This window comes from Aphidius gifuensis, linkage group LG5 (genome assembly GCF_014905175.1).
Source record: "Aphidius gifuensis isolate YNYX2018 linkage group LG5, ASM1490517v1, whole genome shotgun sequence".
Lineage (NCBI taxonomy): Eukaryota > Metazoa > Arthropoda > Insecta > Hymenoptera > Braconidae > Aphidius > Aphidius gifuensis.
In genome coordinates, this window is record NC_057792.1 from 8796927 (window position 1) to 8819569 (window position 22643).

General features: G+C 27.4%; 1 protein-coding gene across 1 annotated transcript; it reads left to right on the forward strand.

The window, feature by feature from the left end:
• The first annotated feature begins 18865 nt into the window (after positions 1 to 18865).
• Positions 18866 to 20849, forward strand: LOC122857510 (pacifastin-like protease inhibitor cvp4). Its single transcript, XM_044159721.1, has 2 exons — positions 18866 to 19290; positions 20114 to 20849. Exons 1-2 carry the CDS (start codon positions 19254 to 19256, stop codon positions 20617 to 20619), a joined length of 543 nt encoding a protein of 180 aa, XP_044015656.1. The 5' UTR covers positions 18866 to 19253; the 3' UTR covers positions 20620 to 20849.
• Positions 20850 to 22643: the final 1794 nt, after the last annotated feature.

The following is a 22643-nucleotide window of genomic DNA, read 5'->3' on the forward strand; positions in this document are numbered from 1 at the left end:
ATATAGCGGTAATTTATGAAAACTTACCACTAAAATCAAAAGCAAATCAATAGCAAAACAAGAGCGAAACAAAAAAAAAAAAAAAATCATGAAAATTAATAAATTAACCCTTTTTTTGATAAGTGTATGTCATTTTATCATATTTATTATTATTATTTAGTCATTTTAACCAAAAAAAAATATATATATATATATATAAAAAAAAAAAAAGAACACCTAGTCTGCGGAGTATCCAATCCATAGCAAAACAAGAGCAAAACATGAACAAAACCAGAACGTTCCAATAGCAAAACAAGAGCGAAACAAGAACAAAAAAAAAATCATAAAAATTAATAAATAAACTTATTGTTGATAACTGTATGTCATTGTTCTTGTTTCGCTCTTGTTTTGCTATTGATTTGCTTTTGATTTTAGTGGTAAGTTTTCATAAATTACCGCTATTGGAGGTCTTGTGTTTTGTGTCTGAAATCTGTTTGACAGCTCGCTCCCTAACCTCTTAATTTTATGTTTTTGAATCGTATAAATTATCAATAATGAAAGATAATTTACGTTAAATTAATGTGTCTAAACTGTCAATAGAATATTTTAATATTTTATTATGGTATTTAATGGTTCATATTATAATTAGGGGTTCTGTAATATTAATTTTAATTTGCTCTTGGATAGCTATTGATTCGTTCTTGTAAAAGCGCCGAAATCAACTCTTGTCATTTCCGCCAGGGTATACGCCAATCGGATATATCTTGGAAATTCTCAAGAATAACACCAGTAGCGCACTTTCGGATATATATTTTTTCGTGGGGGGTCTTGGTAAGTATTAATGGGCTATTCATGGCAGCCAATATTAAAATGGTGTTCCGGGCCTGGTGTATGAGTGGCCCATTAATGGCAGAGTTTTGTTTGGCCGTGTTGTGTTCTCCTACACGGGGGTTCAAGTCCAGGTGATGCCAATTATTTATAGTGTGAATATATCGTTCTAATAAATCATTGTATATTTATAAAAAGAAACTAAATTGTTTAAATAATTGTAAAATGATTTTTCTTTTAATTATTGAATTTTCGGAAGTCTTGGTCGAGTATTGGCGGCCAATGCTCGGCCCAGTATTGGTAGCCAAGCTTAAAGTGGTGTCAATCTCCAAGCATCGACCAAGACTGATAGTCAAGCCTTAGCAACATTTTGCCAGGCTTGGGCCATTGCTCAGCCATGTTGCATTCTCCTACGTAGACACTGCAGAGAATGTATATTTCCACAGAGAAAAAAATTTACAGTTGTTGAAAAAATATTTTCTCTAGATTAGTAAATTTTTTCTCGGAAATTTTAAGCTTTAAATATAAAATAAAAATTATCAATTAAAAAAAAATTTGTCTTGATTTGAGAACTTTTTTTTTTTTTTAATTGAGACAAATTATATTTTTAAAAAAAATGATGAAACAGTTGCTGAAGCAACTGTGCCTGCCCTGCGGGGGGAATTTTAATTTCTTTATTGAAATTCGTGATTACAAATTTATTTTATTTTCTATTGTTACAATGATTACTGTTACAACTAAAAATTATTCATCCATTTTGTTTTTTCCTTCCATATTTTCTTTAGTAAATTTAGTATCTTTACTCGGTTTATTAAATTTTTTTTATTCAAATTTTATTTTACTTCATAATCACTGTCGTCTGCTAATATTATTGTTTTTTTTTTTCAATAAACGTCCTGTCATTGCATATATAAATTCTACTTCATTTATTGCTATTATGATTGCGGTGATATCTATGTAATAACATTATCAGTATTGAAAAGTTTTATTTTATTTTTTTTTTTTTTGCTTAAATAATTTTACCTGCAGATGAAATAATTGGTAGATGATTTCTTGTATTTTTTTGAATTCGAAATTAATTTTCAATATATATTCATTTTCCTCATCGTCTTCGAATTTTATATTAGCCTCTACTGGTATCATTATTTCTTCATTATTTATTGACGAGTATTGTTCATTAACTTTTCTCACTAATCCTCCAGTGATCATATATATTTTGTTCAACTTGAATGTTTAATAATTTATCATATGTTAATAATTTTCCTTTCTGTATTATACATTTTCTTGATAACGGTACCTCAATCAATTCATGATATTTATTTGCAGCTCCTTCAAAAAAAAAATAGATCTTATTTTGTCACTTTCATCACATATATCCATCGTAAATTTTTTACCAGTTCCTCGTTCATTTTTCTATTCTTTTATTTCACTTTTATTCATTATTCGTGCTCGAATTGTGTCACTGTATTGAATTTTTAATTTAATTTTTTATGTAAATTATATTCATTTCTAATTTTTGACTTACCATATTGTGTTTAATTTTGAATTTATTTTTGTAATTTCCTTTTTCATCAATGTATTTTTTGTTGTGTTTTTATCACTCAGTTTTATTTTTTTTTTCCTCATTTTTGGATTGTTCTCTTCTTGTTTTCTTTTACCCATTTCAATTTTAGTGGCTTATAATTTTGAAAATTTCGTTATATCTGTTTTCAAATTGGTTAAAAATGATAGATTTTTTTTTTTCTATTGATGATATGATGTTGTTGCATTGTTTTTGTTTTTATTTTTATGTCATTAATTTTTGGTTATTATAAGTTGTTTTTCATTTGACTGAAATGGATTCTGACTATTCTTTACATTATTATATCTTAGGTCACATATGTTGTATTATTTTTTCTGTTTTTTTTTAAACTTGTCATTTCATTTTTATTTTTTTTTGTGATTTATTTGATAATTTCTTTTAGATTTCCATTCGCATATTAGGAGGGGGTAACATAATTGAAATCATATTTTTTTTTATATATTCAGTGGTTTTTCTTTCATATTTTTCCATATTAATCATATTTTTCTCTATATTCATTGATTTTTTCATGATATTTTGCTATGTTTTTTTATATTTTCCTTATGTTTACGATGTTTCCTTGATATTTTCCCATTATATCGTGTTCAGATTAATAAAGGGACTTAGAAAATTTTCGAGGGATCTACTATAGTTGGGGAGGGGGGAGAACTTAATTGATGTGTTCCTATATTTATCGTAATTTTATTTTATATTCACTGATTTTTCTTTAATATTTTCCTATTTTTTTCTACATTATTCTTTATATTTACTGATATTATCCCATATATATCGTATTTTTCTTTATATTCAGTGATTTTTTCTTCGTATTTACTGATATTTTTCCATATTTATCGGTTGTTTCTTTATATTCAGCAATTTTTTCTTTATATTTACTGATATTTTCCCATATTTATCGTTTTTTTCTTTATATTCTGTGATTTTTCTATATTTTCCTTTGTATTTAATGGTATTTTTCATATTTATCGTATTTAGATTAAGGGACTTAGAAAATTTTCAGGGAGGGGTCTACCATTTGATTGATACCAAAATTTGATTGTGATAGAATGACATTTCTCTTAATTCAAAACAATATTGATTATTTTTAAATAAAATATTGTCAATTATAATAACTTTAGAATCAAGTCAAATCAACAAGCAATCAATTTGAAAAGAATTTTACTCAAATAAAGTGACATTTTTCTTTATTCAAATAATTAGTCACACAAATCAAATAGTTTTTGTCTCAACTTTAGTTAATAAACAATATATTTATATATATATATCAAATCAAATTAATTAATAAACAATCAAATTAAATCAAATTAATAATTTTTTTATAAGTTTTTGAGTTAAATTTTATTTGTTGTCCGCCGACCGGGATCGAACCTATCTGAATCCTAATTCGTAATCAGCTAGTGTGTTACCCCCTGAGCCTACGCACGTTAACATGGAAGAGGGACAATTTAAGTCTTCATTAAGAAAGACCTTCAATGCATACAAAATGATAAATATTTTTATAAATAAATTAAATAATTAAAATTATAACACTGAGAGAAATTTTAACTAAAAATTAAAACCCATGTTGAATAGAAATTACTATACTGCTTTGTAATTTTTGTTTTATTTCTGGGATTGGCCGCGAGAGATGATATTCTACAATAAAATTATGTAAAATGTCACACAATGTCAAAAAATTGTTATGTTACTTTAAGTCTCTGTACATCGTTATCTATTGCAGATAGACATGGGGTTGAGTGGAGTTAATTGTCGAGAATTCAATTCTAAACAATTTATAAAGAATTACTTTTTTCGATTAATCCCTTAGAAAATGACTTATGAGTTAATTAAAATAAAGCACATACATGTTTTGTGGAAACGATAAAAAATATTATAAGTTCGAATAAAAAATACTGAACAATTTAATAAATATTCTAATATATATAATAAAATTTATCATGTACACAGATAAAAGTTAGCATAGACTTAAATATTTTTTACTATATCGCTTTGTAAAAATTCTGGTTGTGGGGCGAAATAATACAAAGATGGCTGACTGATTGAACAAATGATTGAATTGTCATGTAATTTCAAGTATTTCTACAGCCTTATCTGTTGAAGCTAGGTATGGGGTTAAGCGAGGTTTATTGTTGGTAATTTATTTCTAAACAATTTATCAAGAATGAATTTTTTCTATTTATCAATTAGTTTTCGAGTTTTGAGCGTGTAAACAGAAAAGAAAAAATGTTGTCGGGAATTGATTGCCGTTCTCCGTGAATCTAGCACAAACTGCCGAACTTAACACAAAAAATGTCCAACTTTTAAATAAAATTTATAATAAAATATAGTAAATTCTAAAACCGGTAGTGCGTAAATTCTCAATCTGCTAGAATTTACTTGTGAGTATCGTGAATTTAGTCATTTTTTTTAAAGAAAAATTATTACGTATTGCTTGTAAAATTTATGGCTTAGTATTGTATATAGTCAATGGCCAAATTTTTTACATAACTTTATTGTAAAAATTATTTATCAATATACGAATAATTCTTACAAATAATCGGAGGAACGCAGTTTTTACTATTCGCTTTGTAATTTTTTCTTATACGTTTGTAATTTTTAGTTAAAATTTCTCTCAGTGAATGTATAGAGAAAATAACAACAAAATTAATTTATATTATTTTTTTTTAAATCAAGTATTGAACCAGAAATGATATCGCGACTATATTTTGCAGAAAATAAGAATATATTATTAATTAAAAGTATTCTTGATATGTACACAATTAAAGAAGAGCACAATTACAAAGTTTTGCAATTTTGATAACATTTTAAGTATTAAGTTTGTAGGTAGATAGGTTCGATCCCGGTCGGCGGACAAAAAAAAAAAAATTCAACTCAAAAACTTCAAAATTTTTTTCACTGTTCATTAAAAAAATTTATTAATTTTATTTTTGATTGTTTATTAACTAAAGTTGAGACAAGAACTATTTGAGTTGTGTGACTAATTATTTCAATAAAGAGAAATGTCACTTTATTTGAACAAAATTTTTCTCAAATTGATTGCTTATTGCTTTTATTTATTTCGCTCAAGTTGTTTAAATTATCAAATATTTTACTTAAAATATATATCAGTATTGTTTTAAATTGAGACAACTATCATTTGATTGGAAAATTTGTTTTTTTAAATTAAAAATAAAATTACCTCAAGTTTATCTGATTATTTGTTGAGTTAAATGTTTATTTAAAAAAAAAAATGTAATTTGTCCTAATTAAATAAAAAAATGTTCTCAAATCAAGACGAATTTTTTTTTTATATTTAAAGCTTAAAATTTCCGTGAAAAAATTCGCTAATCCTCAGCTATTTTTTTTCTCCGTGCCGTTATTTAATCATACAACGTTTTTTTTTTTTGTGTAGATAACGGCATGTTTGCTCAGTAATTCTTCACGGACAATTAAAACAAAAAACTTATATTTTTAAAATAAATTTTATTCCCCCCGCAATAACTGGAGTATTTGGCATTGATTTAAATACCAAAAACTCAATTTTCAGATTCCAGCTCAGTTCATTTTCATGGCTGAAAGTTCATACGAAATATACGATATTCGTCTGCAAATGATCGACAGTATATAATTAAAGATTTCGAGTATATACTAGCAACGACATCCAAAGGAAAATGTTTCCAAGCTGTAATCAAAGTGTCTTGAATATAGCAAATTGAATTTTATATATATTGCAAATATGTTCCCATCTTATTGCGGTTTTATTTCTGATCTCAAAATTTAGCTGGCGGTTTTAATATACATATGATGAAATAAAGTTTCCTGTGTAGGAGAATACAACATGGCCAAGCAATAGCCCAAGCCTGGCGAAATGTTGCCAAGGCTTGGCTGTAGGTCTTGGTTAACATGAATTCATGCCCAACCCAGACTTGGGGAGTGATATCAATTTAGACTTGGCTACCAATACTGGACCAAGCATTGACTGCCAATACCCGACCGAGACTTCCAAAAATTTAATGATTTAATAAAAAAATTATTTCACAATTATTAAAGGTTGAAGGTAAAGGATATTTACCCTCTATTAAATTTTTGATTTTTTGGTCTCAAATGAAAGCCAGAATAATTATCTATTTTGATGATTTTTTTTTTTTAATTTTCGTGCTAGTTTTTTTTTAAGATAATTGATATCAAAGTTAATAACTTCAACACACAGGGATAGGTACGGAACACACATTTACGCTTGTAGTTAAGGTATAACTTGCCAAAATTTTTGGGGGCGTGTCCTAAATATACTGCCTATGCTTTTACATGGATAGTTTTTGCGTTGCCAACCCCAAATAACTAAAAAAATAGATTTTTCTCGGTGGTTTGTGGCTTATTAATAATACTTTTTACTAGAGAATCTTATCATTTCGTCTATTTTATTGCATAATAAATCATATTCTTGTAATTTAAACAATTTTAATTAGTTTTTATTTTCTCGTAATGACCCCGGCAATAGTGCTTTTTTTGTCAGTTTGCAGCACTGATCTTGACGCCATCTTAATATCTATTTCATGAATGTATGTGTGTGTATGCTGTGTAAAAGCTAAACATGGATGCTAAATTTTGCTAAATTTGCTGTTTAAATTTTCCCGCTTCAATGCGCTGTTGCCAGAGCCTCAATACTTGTTCTCATAAAATTGCTAAAAATCGTGTTTTTAGCTTATATTTTTATTAATTACGTGAGATTTAGTCTTATAAGCCCATTTCATCCTGATATCAAAAAATTCCTTATTTTTTCTTTTATTATCTATTAGTTTTTGGGATAGGTGAGACTAAAACAAGTATTGTTTTGTTAAGTTCGTAGATATTTTCTAACACCTCCTCCCATAAGAGCCCATGTTTAACCTCTCTAAATTATGTCAACTTTGAATAATTATTAAAAAAAAAAAAGTATTATAACATAAAAACTGAATTGACAAAAAGATGCATTATTATTTCATTTATCTAAATTATTAATTTCATGAGCCTCAGACTATTTTTCATTTTGGCAAGTTATACCTTAAAAAAATTTCTATTAAATTTTGCTGTTTTTTTTTTTATCACTTTGTAGTTCTTTTTGATACGGATTTTTTAAGCCTTCATATTCATTTTTATTAACTATTTCTTCGAGTTCTTAATGTTTTTTATTATAATCAGGGATTTCACACAATCGAATTAATTGTGTGCCACGACTTATTTAAATATTTAGAAAATATTGGGTAATTTTATCACGAATTTTTACGTGTCTTCCAAATGTTTCACAGCTATCTCTCGCTTTTTGGTGAATAAATATTGATTATTCACGCTCGCTCCTTTTTATATCAGCTTTGCTGTGTTGTTTAACAATTACGTGTTTTTGTGGAGCGATTAATAAACATTTAGTTGATAGGTCTCATCTCATATCGAAGCCCATTACTGTGACGTGGAAATAGATGACTAGTGTAATATAAGGAAGTAGTATTAAAGATATTTATTTGTCAATCTCACCCCTTTTTTAGCAGTACCAAAGCAATAATCTTATCAGCATTGCTTAAACAACTGAAATACGTTTTATTTTACATACGAATATCTCGTTCTATGTCTTATTAGCAAATATTTATATATTTGACAATAAATCCAACAGATAGAAGCGAACTTACTGATTGGCTAAAGACAAATCATATTTATCTCCTTTCTTACTATTTAAATACCGATCAAGCCTTTGTAATTTCAATCAACTACGAACGTTTATATTGTAATTATTAATTGAGAAAAAATTTATTCAAAGATGATTTTGAAATATTTTTTCTTCACCGTCGCAGTGGCATGTGAGTATATCATTCAGAAAAATTATTATTGATTGTTTGAAAATTTTTGGTAAAGATTTTCTTTACAAAATTCAATAGATAAGAACAAAAATCAGTTTGTATTATCAAAAAAAAAAAAGTCTAATTTTAGTAAAAAATTTGGTTATTAGATAGCTTATTGTTTAAATGATAGATAAAACTTGTACCACACTGCTTCTAGACTCAAACGCCGTTATCATTAGTACAAATAGCTTTTTGCTTTAAACAAAAAAACAACTGCTACCAGAAAATCGGTTCTTAAAGTATATTTGACTCAACCGCGGACCTAGGTTTATTGTTTACAAAAAGTTCTCGAATACTTAGTTTAATAGAAATTATAATTGATTAAAATGACGGTTTAGTTATTACAAGCACTAATTGTATGGAAAAAAAAATGTTCACTTTTTATTATAAAACAGTCGAAATTTTCCAAAAGTTAGATTATTGTTTAATAAATACGAATAAATTAATTTTTTGTCTGTTATTTAAATCAATAAATGTTTTATTAAGGCTGAATGTAAGTCCCAAGGTAGGACAATTCTTTGGGTTCAAAGAGGCACCCTTGTAACCATAGTTTAAAAAAATAATAAGCGCCCTCTAATATCTAAAATTTTCATACTTTACTGCCGCGTCTTTAGAAGTATGAGTGTGGGCGGCTTGTATTTACACTCACTAACACTACTTCAGCAGATTTTTAATGCTTCGCCCGGTACTTTTTGGCTGTTTTTAACGCTAAATTTTCGTCTTAAATAATTAATAACTTTTAAAATTCGTGGTAGAAATCGGTGATTTTTTTTTTATTATTTCCCTAATTTAAAGTAATATAAGCTGTAGTAAAATGAAGGTTTTCTGTGAGAGCGTTTTTTCAATAGAAGTGAAAACGTGCTTCCTATGCTTGTGTGTTAAAGTGTTAAATTGTTGTCAACTTTGACTCTAATTATCTCGGTCAAATCGTGGTAGAAAATTACAAAAAAAAATTGATAAAATAGATTTTTATTTCACTTAAAAAATGAGCCTACTTTGATCAAAATCTGTGAGAGGGAATTTCTTTTCAATATTTTGACATTCAGCTTTAAGATTGTATGTCGATAATCCAAGAAAAAATTCCCTTTTCAGTAATTTCACTCAACTTAGGGTCAATATTTAAGTGAAATAAACATCAATTTAATTTTCGTCAGTAGTAAAATTGAAATAATTACAATCACAGTTGATAATTTTAACACACAAGCATAGGAGGTATATCACGTCCATACTTATATTGTCAAACTCGTTCACGTATACGAAATTATAATTTCTTTTATTTACTACAGATTATTATTTATTCTTCTCAAAGATTACGTAATTTATTTTCTGGAAATGACCTATTTTGTCCGAGCTGTTTAAAAAAAAATTAATTAACTAGTCTGAAAATTCATGGTCAAAAGGTAGCTAACAAAGCATTAAAAGTCTGCTGAAGTAGTATTAGTATGTGTAAATATAGGCCAAAACACTCATTCTAGTTACGACGTGCCAGTAAAGTATAAAAGTTTCAAACATGGAAGGTGATAGCTTTTTTTTGAAAGTATATGGTTACAAGGTGCCCTCATTGAACCTGAGAAGTCGTCCTACCTTGCGTCTCACATACAGTCTAAACCTTCATTTATTTGATGAGTAAACAAAATAAGATTGAATTAATTGAACGTGTTTTCTTACAAAATTTTTACTGTTTATACTTGAAAGTATTTAATTTTTTCTCATACGAAGAGTTTTTGTTATAAATAATCAGTATTTCAAATCAAACATGATATCTATTGAACTGAGTAGGCAAGAATTTTTTGTCAAATTTATTGTGGATGACGCTTCAAGGTTTTTTTTGTAACAATCACTACAAACAGTATATCATTTATTAAAAGAAGTTATTCATTTGTAATAATGATAATAGTGTAGCTCAAGTTTAGAAGTTTTTTCTTTTTCACGTTCTATCTATCATTTAAGATAACAATCTAATCCGAATAATATAAACAAATTTTTCTTTCAAGTTCATTTCATTTTTTATAAAACAAACTGATTTTTGTTAATATCGATTGATTGAAAAAATATTTTTTTTTTAAACAATTTCTTGCCAAAAACTTTAATTTTAAAAGTTAGAAGTTTTCCGCTATATACCATTTTTTTAATGTCAAAAAAGCGAACGTATAGTTACATAAATTTAAGGTTGTTGTTAAGGTTCCCTCCAGTTCTATAATTTTTTTCTTAATCACTAGCTAGCATAATTTTTTATTCTATTAAACCCTCCTTACTGACAATTTTTATCTGGCAACGCTATCTATTGTCTTTTTTTTTCTCTCTCTGCTTTTTGTATCATTGTGACTCACACTAACACACCAACATTCAAAACAGTTCAAATAGGAATAGATATTACAATTTATATAAATTATTTATTTGAATATATCAAAAGACCCGGTACCCGAGTAGAAATGTGTTCAGGATAGCCTGAACCCTGATCCGGATCGGATCAGGAAATCGTAAGGTTATCCTTGTTCAGGTATCCTTACCACATCCTGATCCAATCTGGATAAGGATATGATAAGGCTTTCCCTATTCAGGTATCTCCATCACAAACTGATCCATTCTAGATCAGGATAACCTTAACTTATGCTTATTAAGGATATCTTGATCCAATCTGGATCCAGACTTGATCAAGTAAAAATTATCTGATAATTTATTTTTTTAAAAACAATTTGCCTGATCCGGATAGCATCAGGATAATCTTAACTTATCCTTAACAGGGACATCTTGATCCAATCTGGATCCAGATTTGATCAAGTAAAAATTATCACATAATTTATATCTTTCAATACCATTTGCTTGATCCATTCTAGATCAGGATAACCTTAACTTATCCTTACTAAGGATATATTGATCCAATCTTGATCCAGACTTGCTGAAGTAAAAATACTGAAAGAATAAGTTAATTTTTCACCATCTTCTTGTTACAGATAGTATCAGGATAACTTATTACACCCTCAACATATACATTTATTATACATAAACATAATGTTTTATTTATGTATTCATATGTAATTATGTATTTAAAAATTGGCTGAATTTCATATTTTTATTGTAATTATGTCTTGATCTCAAACTGATAAAGTAATTTCTATATATTCCGGACTGAACACGTACAAACAAAATAATTATTTTATGTTTTGATTATTTCTTTATATTTTTAATAGTTAATTATTATTTATCTATATTTTTTGTTTATTTATCTACTAACTCATTTATTTATTATTTATTAATTCATACGAATGAAAAAATCTTCCCGAGTATCGTTTGTCAGAATGGCTCAGTTGGTAGAGCGTCGCCCGCATATTTTCAATTCCGCGTTCGAGGGTTCGAGACCCGGTCACTGTAAATCAATTTGGGTCAGGTTTAAGAGCAGAATATTCAGGTTTAGGTTAGTTCCATAATGTAACGTTCATACATCCGTCATATATTAACCACTATATGTTATAAGAAAAAATATGGAAAAAAAAAAAATTTTTTTTTTTCAAAAATGCAAATGTTCCCTGGCCCATTTCGGATCATGTATCCTGACCAGGATTGGATCCAGATTCTGGATCCATTATGGATCATGTATCTTTACTACAGCCTGATCAGGTATCCTGATCCATTCCGGATCCGAACTTTACCAAAAAACATTACCATCTTGATCCATTTCGGATCCGGTCTTGATAATCTATCGTGATCCATTTCGGATCATGTATCTTGACCAGGATTGGATCCAGATTCTGGATCCATTATGGATCATATATCTTTACTACAGCCTGATCAGGTATCCTGATCCATTCCGGATCCGAACCTTACCAAAAAACATTACCATCCTGATCCATTTCGGATCCAGAATCTGGATCCGGAATGAATTTGAAATCAGGATATCCTGATCAGGTCCTGATCAGGACCTGACTTAAATTTCTACTTGGGTAGGGCCCGAGTTAAAATGCTTTATTAAGAAAAACCTACTCAAGATAGGATCAAAAAAACTTCAACTTGTCCGTGATAAGGGCGTCTTGATTCAAACTTGATCAAAAATTGATCAATAAATCTTTATTTTGTCATTCACCGTGCCCATCCCTTTCTAAGTTTCTACTATTTATTTTAATTTTTTTTAATCGAGAGGCATGGTAGTGCCTCGTGTCAAGTGTGAGAAAAAAAAAATAATAATACCGAAAAAAAAAAAAAAAAATGAAAGCGCAAAAACACTACTGAGCCTAATATACATCAAATAAAGGTGCCCTCATCCTCCTCATCCCTCGCTAATTTTTAAAAATTTATTTAAAATATGATGATGACGATAAAAATAAATGATTTTTATAATTTAAAATTCTATTGTATCAAGCTTTGCTATAAAAAAAAACCAAATTATTTAGTCGTTTATTTCATTTTTAATAATTAAATGAATTTTTCGACTGTGCGTTTTCACGTTTAAGGACAGAAAAATTTTTATCTTTCTCATACTTTCTTATTACTCGCTATATCTCTCTCTCTACTTCTTTTTAATTTATTAGTATCAAGAGATTCTTTTGTTTCTTTGGTAACAACTTTTTGTGAATTATGTGTCGAACTCAAAACAAATGTGTAAATGTGTCAAAGTTACAAAACAATAATTTTGATGCTGGATCTATTAAATTTGATATGACCAAATGACTTCACAAAAAGATGTGAAAAGGTCAACATGGTATAGTATAGTATAGGGAAGCGAAACGTTTGACTATACCAAAAACTGTAACTGTGAATTACAAAACCGGCCCATATCACAACAAAAAAAAAAAAAAAAACAAAGTTTTTTTCTACAAAAAAGAGTCAAGTGTTCGAAATTGCCACTATAATTGTATAAGTATATTAATTTAGATATGACACTAAAAATTCAAGAAAGAAATATATATTTTTGACGCATGTAATTAAGTCTGAACCATTGAAAAAAAAAAAAATGTTAAACTTGACCCCACCTGATGTAAAATATATATCTTCAATACTGAAATCTTATTTGGGAAAAACCAGGTGGGGTCAAGTTTAAGATTTTTTTTTTTCAATAGTTCAGACTTAAGGAGGTTATGCACAAATTCATTGCGGGTGTTGCGGGGCGCTTCTGACGTCACAGACAAAACTGAAATCCGACTACACTGTAAAAAAATAAAGTGAAAAGCGCCTGCGCCCCATATACAATATATGGGATTGCGGGTATGTGTGTGTGTTTGAACATGCCATACGTTGCCACATCTAATTTTTGTAAAGTTTATAATTAATTACTCATTAATTGACCGATCAACATATGAAATATTTTCGCGCAATTAATAAAACTCGGTTTCTAGTATATGTGATTTTTTCAAGACTTTTTCATCATTTTTTCTATCCGAAAAAAATGGTTGAAATCTCCATAAAAGCCAATGTTAAATATTATTTTCAATAATTAATTACAAAAAATTTAACCGATCAACATAAGAAAATAATTATACCGTTGTATTCAGAATGAAAAGATCTACTTGTGTACAAAATTTCAGAACATTCTCATTATATTTTTTAAAAAAAGAGTAATTTGTGCATAACCTCCTTAATTACATGCGTCAAAAATATATATTTCTTTCTTGAATTTTTAGTGTCATATCTAAATTAATATACTTACAATTATAGTGACAATTTCGAACACTTGACTCTTTTTTGTAGAAAAAACTTTGTTTTTTTTTTTTTTTTTGTTCTGATGAAATAAACAACAATAATAATAATAATTAAATTAAACAAAAGAAGTGAAATAACATCGTAACAAAAATTCTTAATTTTTGTATACAACGAAACCGATTACGCGCCTTCGGCGCGTGTTTGCTTATGTTTTTTTTTTTTTTTTTGTATAAATAATATTTTTTCGTATTATTTATCTAAAGTATATCATGAAGTTGGGTGTTTACACTGAAGTTTTTTTATGTAATTTCATGTAACACAACACATATCTCGAGTATGAGCGATTGATCAAAAGTTTCAACATTTTGAAACACACTTTCTTTATTATTTAATGATTGTATAATTTTTATAATCACATAATTGACAGTACAGAAACTGGTAAATAAAATTTTAATTGTAACTAATGACAAATTGTGATGCTTATTTTTTTGATTAAAGAAGAAGCAATTATATAAATTATACAAAAGATTATAAGTTCAAAAAAATTATTTATTATTATATTTTCCAAAAAATAACTTGAACAATCTCAAAGAAAACATAATGGTAGACTAACATTGGCAGACTTTATCATTTGAATGTTAATTTTTTTATTCAATACAAAGAATAATAATTTTTATTTTAAATTTTATTTTATTTCAATACATAGAATTATAATTTTTTTGAATTATCAAACCTCCGTAGAGATGCCGCGATAATCGATAATATCGCGACAAGACGATACGATAATGCTATTTTTTATCGTATCGTCACGACACGATACGATATTTGACTGTCAATAACCGATAAAATTCTCGTATTGTTAAACTCCACAAAATGTTAAATTAAAGAAAAAATATATTACTGCAACATATAATATTGGATATATTAATCTAACAATATGAAATTAATATAAATTATAATAATATGATAATTGATAATAATTTTATATAAATTATATAAAACGTTGTTGCATGTGCTATAATATATTTTTGTTTATTTGTTTTTCAAGTTTTTCTTCAATATCATTTGCCAATGAGCTTTTAAACCATGAATTTAAACATAATAAACTTTTAGCATAATAATTTTTACTTAGATCATTCATCTCATTTACTTATTGTCCTTAAGATGATTCTTCCTGTTTTTATAATGTTTTTGTATGTCAAAAATATTTGAAAATTTCACTGGAACTTATACTCGAAAAAAAAAAATATCGTCGATAATGTCGATAACGCACGATACGATACGACAACGCCTATGACGATACGATAATAAGACGACACGATAATCTGATTTTTTGTCGAATTTTTAGACGACACGATACGATAACGACAATCATCTTTCGCGACACGATAATCAGCCAATTATCGTATCGTATCGTATCGCGGCATCTCTAAACCTCCGGCGCATGGTTGTATATATTATTGTGTAGAGTGAAACCGTCAGAAGAAGTTCACGAGGTATGTTATGCGCATGCGCGAATATTGACGCACACAGAGACAAATTGTATGCTGTGTGTACAAGAATTGTGAGTGGGGGAATGAAGCTGTTCACACATATATACAATTTGCCTTTGTGTGCTTCCATATTCGCGCATGTGCATATGGTTTCTCATGATCTTCTTCTGCCAGTTTCACTCTATATGTTTATTAATACTATTTTCTTCATCATAATTATAATTTTTATTAATCACGTGAAGTACTTTTCTTATCTGTTATTTCCATGAATTACTATATTTATTTGAAGTTAATTATCAATCTTATAATTATCGTAATGAATAAAAATATCATTTGATCTAATTATAAACAATTATTAAATCTTTTAGTTGTGTTTAGTTAAGGTTGATTCCCAGTCGCATCACCGAACCAATATTTATGCCACGAAGGGCCCGTATATCAATAACGCTATTTTTTATTCCCGTGTCCTAAAATTTTTTGTGGCGCCACTGATGAAAAAAACAAATTCTTTAGTAGTATGTGTGTCGTGGCTACACACTAGCGAGCAAAGATTACATCGTACACTGAAGCCATGCTTGTGTTGATGTCTGTGTGTTGCGCTTCTCGCGAAATTTTTGAATTTCAAAGTTATTTATTTTTTAAACGCAGAAGACGAAATACTAAAAATTTATATCAAAAAATTTGTCTTTTCTAGCAGTACAAACTAATAGAAATTTAACGTTTTCTGTTGCGTTTTGAAAAAGTTATTAATAAAAATATGAGATACCGCCTATACCTTGCGTGTTAAAGTTGTCAACTTTGACAGTAAATATCTCAAAAAAACCGAACAAAAAAAAATTGACAATGTAATAATTATTTCATTTAAACATAAGATAAAAAAAAAAAAAATCTGTTGCGATTTCAGATTTCCAGAATCAACCTTAAAGTCATATTGCAGCTTTTTATAAAGTCAATTGTATTATTATATTCGATGAAAAAATATAATTAGCAATCGTACGTACCACACACTAACTTTTTCTACTTGTTTACTTATTTATATAAATATTTAAATCTATATATTATTTTAACTAAGTATACTTAATATTATAATATTAATAAATATGAGGTTTTTGATAAACGTATAGTAACCATAACGTAGTAACCACCCTAACTTTTTTTTATTCAAATATTAATTTAGTAATATATATTAGTTGTATTCATAAATATAAATAAATATAATAATACTTTTTTTATTCAATTCGAATATATAGAGCTTAATGAAAAGCTGTAATATGACTTTTGATAACTCAAATAAATTAATTGCCGAAAATGAACAAACATAGCAACCATATAACAACCCGTAGCAATTACGTGTTAGTATGAGAGAGAAAATAATAAAATATTAGTTATAAACAAATGCTAAAAAATTTCGACCAATCACATCACGAATAAAAAGCGGTCAAGTGTCCTTTTTATAATAGGAGAAAAAAAATTGTATACAAAAATCATATATAACGAAAATTAAAATTTTCAATACTCCGGTGGATTATGTGCAAGTATTAGTTAGTGTCATTTTTTTTTTTTCAAATAAAATGTTATATTTTTTAGTCACAACAATACGAAATTTTATCATAAACATATGTTTATCTGTGTGAGTGAGATGAACTAAGCAGGGCTGCCAACACTGCGCGTCGAATCTCCACAAAACATGATTTTGTTGGGTTCCAATGTAAATCGGGAAAAAAACAGTCATATCAAATTTTTCTATTAGTATTTTGATAACTCCATGAGTTTTAAAGATATCGTTTTCAAAGTAGCGGCGATTTAAAGATCAAAATAAAAAGAAACTTTTAATTAGTCGGTGCAAATCGATCACGCTTACAGATAAAACGTTATTTAATATTTAAAAAAAAAAAGAAAAAAAGCCCTGGTAGAAATCCTGTCTCATACATACCTAATAATTAGCTATTTTTATTAGATTCAAACTCACAGTTAGCTAATTCTTAGACGAATACTTAGATGATTATGAGGGCGAAATGTAAGCGGTATCTTCCCATCAGATGGCTATTTCTATTAGACTCATAAATAGCCATTTCTCAGCTAATAATTCGTATTTCATATGGGTTAAATAATAATAAAAATACTGATAATAATTTTTTTCTTTTTATTTTGCAATAATAAAAATTTACAATATTTCACTTGATTTTTTGCTGCATTTCATTCATATTTCATTCCAAGACAACTACTAGTAGCTCAATAGATTCAGTTTCAGAAGTCTTCCTTCACTTGTGATTTTTATTAAATAAGGCTTCATGGTGTTGGATCTTTATTTCCAGATATTTTGTACCTAAACAACAGGAATCAACATTACTAAAAAACTCAAAATGATTGAACTGTATTTAATATTTTATTTACTCACATTTCAATAAATGACAAATAATTTCACTTAAAAAAAAAATATTACTATGGTAAATGATGGTGTAGGTACGACATTTAACCTTCAAATTTTTTACTCAAGTAACTGCAAAAAAAATTTACAAAAAAACAAATTTAAAAAAATAATGATTAAATAAAATATTCATATTAAAAATTTACTTACTTTATTTTTTCACCTTCAAAAGAAAATAAATAATTTTGTAATGTTTCTTGTTGATTGTAAATTAAATAAAATAATTAATGTTATTCGCTGACAGCTGTAAATGGACTCTAAGTTCTTGCAGTTTTCAAACACAATCCTCTGTAAGTCTGTAAATTTACTCCAGTGCCCTCTGGAGCACTAAAACTAAACAAATATGTAGCAGTACAATTTTTACCTATTTATTAGCTATTTTATAGGTCATATTTTAGATACAAAATAATCATAGTGGTACTAGTTACAGAGGGCGCTCAGAATAAAATGAATCTAATCGTTGAATCTAACATTTACCTACTTATTAGCCACTTTTGTTAGAAACAAAAATTTTTCTATTTTAAATAGCTGTTTATTAGCTATTATATGCCTAAGGCTAGGTTTTTAACATTTTTGGCACTGGCAACTTTAATAATTATTTGAGAAAAAATCGAAAATATACAAATTAAAGAGATTGAAAATACGCTTCTTTTGGTTCTAACACGAAGTATCTCTGACAATTACTTTAGAAATGAGAGCGTTTTTTAATTTTCGGTAGACAAAACCAATACGTAGGTAACGCGAAGCGTCCCACCTACGTAAAAGTAATTCATTTAACATTTTTCCCCATTTTAATAAACAAAATATGTGAAATAAAAAGTATGAATAAAAAAAATTCAGGTGGGATTCTTAAAATAATTGGTAAATTTAATGTTGAGGTAACTACCTGATTTTTCTTATTTATACTTTTTATTTCACATATTGTGGTCATTAAAATTGGAAAAAATAAGTTGTTTTTTGTATACAAATACAAAAATTAAAGATTATTGTTTTGATGCTATAATTATGTATTAATACCTATATATATTTTTATTCGTTAACAATATTAATTTTTTTTAATGTATTTTATTATTAATAGAGATACAGTATCAAAAATAAAATTGTCTTCCGTGAACAACACTTTTTTTTATTTCGACACTAACCGCATTTTTCTCATCTTATCATTTCACTCAATAATATTTTAGAATAAGGTGTATCGTGGTAACTCACACCAACGAACTCATTTAAAAGAGTTCAAATGGCACGTCCTAATAAATATGTATTTACATTGAATTACAATTTAAATTTATTTACATATTGATAAAATGATAAGATTACTAATTATCATGTTTGCAACAATTTTGAAAAATATTTATTTGCGTTATTGCAACATTTTGCCATGTAAAAATGTATATTACTGTCTGCGTATAAGGAAGATCGAAGATTTAGATTACTAAATTACAAAGCCGTCTAAAAAATTCGAGATGGCAGAACTTAGGAAACGTTTGACATTTATTTGTGGTAACGTCAATACTGTTATTACAATAGAATCAAAATTGATATACACAGAGAGAAAACCACAGCAAAAATTACTGTAGTGATGTAGTACAAATCGTAGCTGACGTTATTAAAGCGACTAAATCCTGCTCGATATTAGGAAGTAACATGCGGGCGTAACCACGTGAGCCGGAATACATGGCTGCGCTATAAGTATAGTAGATTTAAAATTTAACATTGAAAGGGATAAGATATTGCAATTGAAAAAAGTCATTAATCATTATCCATAAAGAATTTGAATCTTCATGAAAGGATAAAATTAAGTTGAAAATATAATAAACATAATAAAAAATTATTTCATGTTAATAATCAATATTATTTAAAAGTGAATAGAAAAAAATTAATTTAGTAATTCTTTTTGTATTTTATCTCGATTGTAACTTTTATCTGCAGGACTATTTGTAAACTTGAATTATTGCTATATTCTATGCTAAATACTACTGTAATTTTTCCCTGCATACCCTAGTAGAATTTAGAGTCAATTTGAGGTCACTTATTGACTTCGCATGTTAATTTGATATGAGAAGTCAAAAAATTGACTTTCATTTCTACTTGGGGATGTTACGAATATTTAGTATAATGATGTTTTTTTTTTTACTTGCTATTGTGTTAGTATTGACTGTACAACTTTTGTCTAATGATTGATTTAATAATTAATCTTGCAGATAATCAATGAATAATAACAAAAGTGTGTTCCTAACTTCTTGCAAAATATTTTAATATTTTTATTTTATTTTGTATTTTTTAAATAAGATATAATATATTTTATATTTATATTTCATTTCAGTTCCATTAATACATACTGGAACGGCAGTGACACCGATCTTCGATGCTCTTGTCAAAGTTACTGAGCCAAGTTTTGTGCGTGGGGTTATGCAAATGGTGGATCTTGTGTGTGGTGATAAAGTTAACTTTTCTGAAATGGCCTGCAAAAGTTGCCAATGTCTGGAAAATAGTTTGGGATTTAAATGCAGTATAAAATTCGGTTGTTCAGCACCTACTGAAGTAAAACAATTAAAACATGACCCAGATAGAAATGATACTAGAAAAGAAAAACCTTGCCCACCTTTACTTTTTTTTCACCACTACTGCAATACCTGTGCTTGTTCTGCTGATGGACGCAACATAGCTTGCACAGTTAAATCGTGTCCTCCTAATATGTTTAATATTGACGGCTCTTTGTCAAAAAACGGTCTGAACACAGATATAGTACGAAACAAAGAAATGGAAAGTATATACAGCATTCTTGCATCAGCAAAACAAAAATTAATGGGAGTTCCCATAAAAGAATAATTAAGCAAACAACTTTTTGGATTTGAACATTGAGCTGATGGTACTGTAAATTGGACAGAATTCTTTTCAATTTTCCCGCCAATTAAAACATTTGTAAACGGTCAAGATTAAATCAATGTTTCTATTATGTTATAATCATTACAATTATTCACTGGTATATATTATTACACACAATGATAAAATTTGTAAAAGTGTTCATTAAAATTGTAATAATAAAAAAAGTGTCTAGAACCAGCTTTGTTAATTGAAAAAAATAAATACATTCATGAAATTAATAAAATTTTACTAACGCATTTTTTTATTTTTACTTGTTTGAACCTTATGAAAATGATGACCATTGAAAATTTTTTTTTAAATTCGTAATTTATACACTGACAGAATTTTTAGATGAAACCAAAAACGAGTATATTTTTGACAAGGTAAGATACGTCATATGAACATAACAATTAACAAATATCAAATCTGATTTAATCAGGAATTGATGAAAAAAGCCTTGTAATTATTTCAATAGAAAATTATTATCTGAAATATATTAATACAACATTGAATACATTTTAAATGATATTATTATTTATTTGAATAATACGAGACACATTGTATTCATATTTTGTAATCTATATTTATTATAATTGAGGTGTTATAATCGAATTTCACGAATAGTTCTCTTTTAATGATTATTGATTACTTAATTATTTTTTATTTTACAAGTTATGGAAATATTTGCACTACTTTTTGTTATTCATTATAATAAAATAACTTGTTGAAAAGATTAAAATAAGTTGTAATACAATTTAATGATCTTCTATTTTAGATTAATCTCGTTATTTATTCAGAGGAAAGTAAAGAAAAAGATGAATGATTAAAATTACAATGAATGAATAAAGAGGAAAAATATTTAGATATATTCAATATCGTGCTGGAGTTAAATTAAATATAATGTATAAACGAAAAAAAAATATCAACTGATGATTCCTCATTAGCAGCATTATCATCAAAAACATGATCTTTTAATGATGTGAATTTATAAAGATATGTTGTTATTTTTTGTGGCATTAGCTGTACAGTTGAATTTATAAAATTTCCTTTTTCAAGTTGTCGAATTTCATTGTAAAGTTCTATACGTGATTTAATACGTTTTTTAATTTCTTAAATAAAATTTTCAACACTATAATGAGCCAATTTATTTGCTGTTGTTATTTTATTATTATAATTTTTATTATTTTGTGTTGTAAAATTTTAAATAATCCCTTTATAAAAAGTTGATGACTAACGCTGCTTCCAGTCATTTTATTGGTCGTCATTTACATACTCACACACTCACACAACTCACTCTTTCTCATTCCCTTTTTCTCTTTTCTCTTTCTTAAAAAAAAAACAACATTAGCGCTCACTATGCACTCCCGCCTGACGTCACTGAATTATCTTTTATTATTTTTTTTTCTCTCTGTAATAAAAAGTAATAAATTTATTTTAAATAAAAAAAAAAGGAAATTAATTTTTAAATATTTATTTTTTTATTTTTATATTTTTACTGTATTAATGAAATCAAAATTTGTACATAATTAACAATAACGAAGTTGAAAAAAACCAGAAACTTAGAAAAAACAACGAAGTTCCCCCGCCGGGAATCGAACCCGGGTCTTTTGCTTTCCGGGCAAACGCCTTGACCACTAGACCACAGGGCTTCTTATTTTTTCCAAAAGTTTTGTTAATTTGTTAACTCAAATTTTGAAGTAACCAATTTTTATTTTCAAATCATTACTGAAGTATGAATCCTGCAATCTGCATTTATTGGTTTAGATAAGCTCACGACTTTCTTTTCAAAAATGAAAAATAAAATTATTCAACAATATTTATTAATAAATATTAACAGCTGTTCGAGGTGACATGCAATCATTAATAAACAATTTTTTATATTTTTTTTCCACTGAAGAACGAACTATTATCTGTAAAGGATTATTTTTTGGAGGTTTCATGCAATTGTTTATTAACAATCACATGGCACTTCGGAAAAAAATATTATT

Excerpts from the sequence above, each read along its gene's own strand:
- LOC122857510 (XM_044159721.1), top strand. The coding sequence starts at position 19,254 with ATGGCAGAACTTAGGAAACGTTTGACATTTATTTGTG. Across the intron at positions 19,291-20,113 it reads ACGTTTGACATTTATTTGTG|TTCCATTAATACATACTGGA; the intron begins GTAACGTCAATA and ends ATTTCATTTCAG.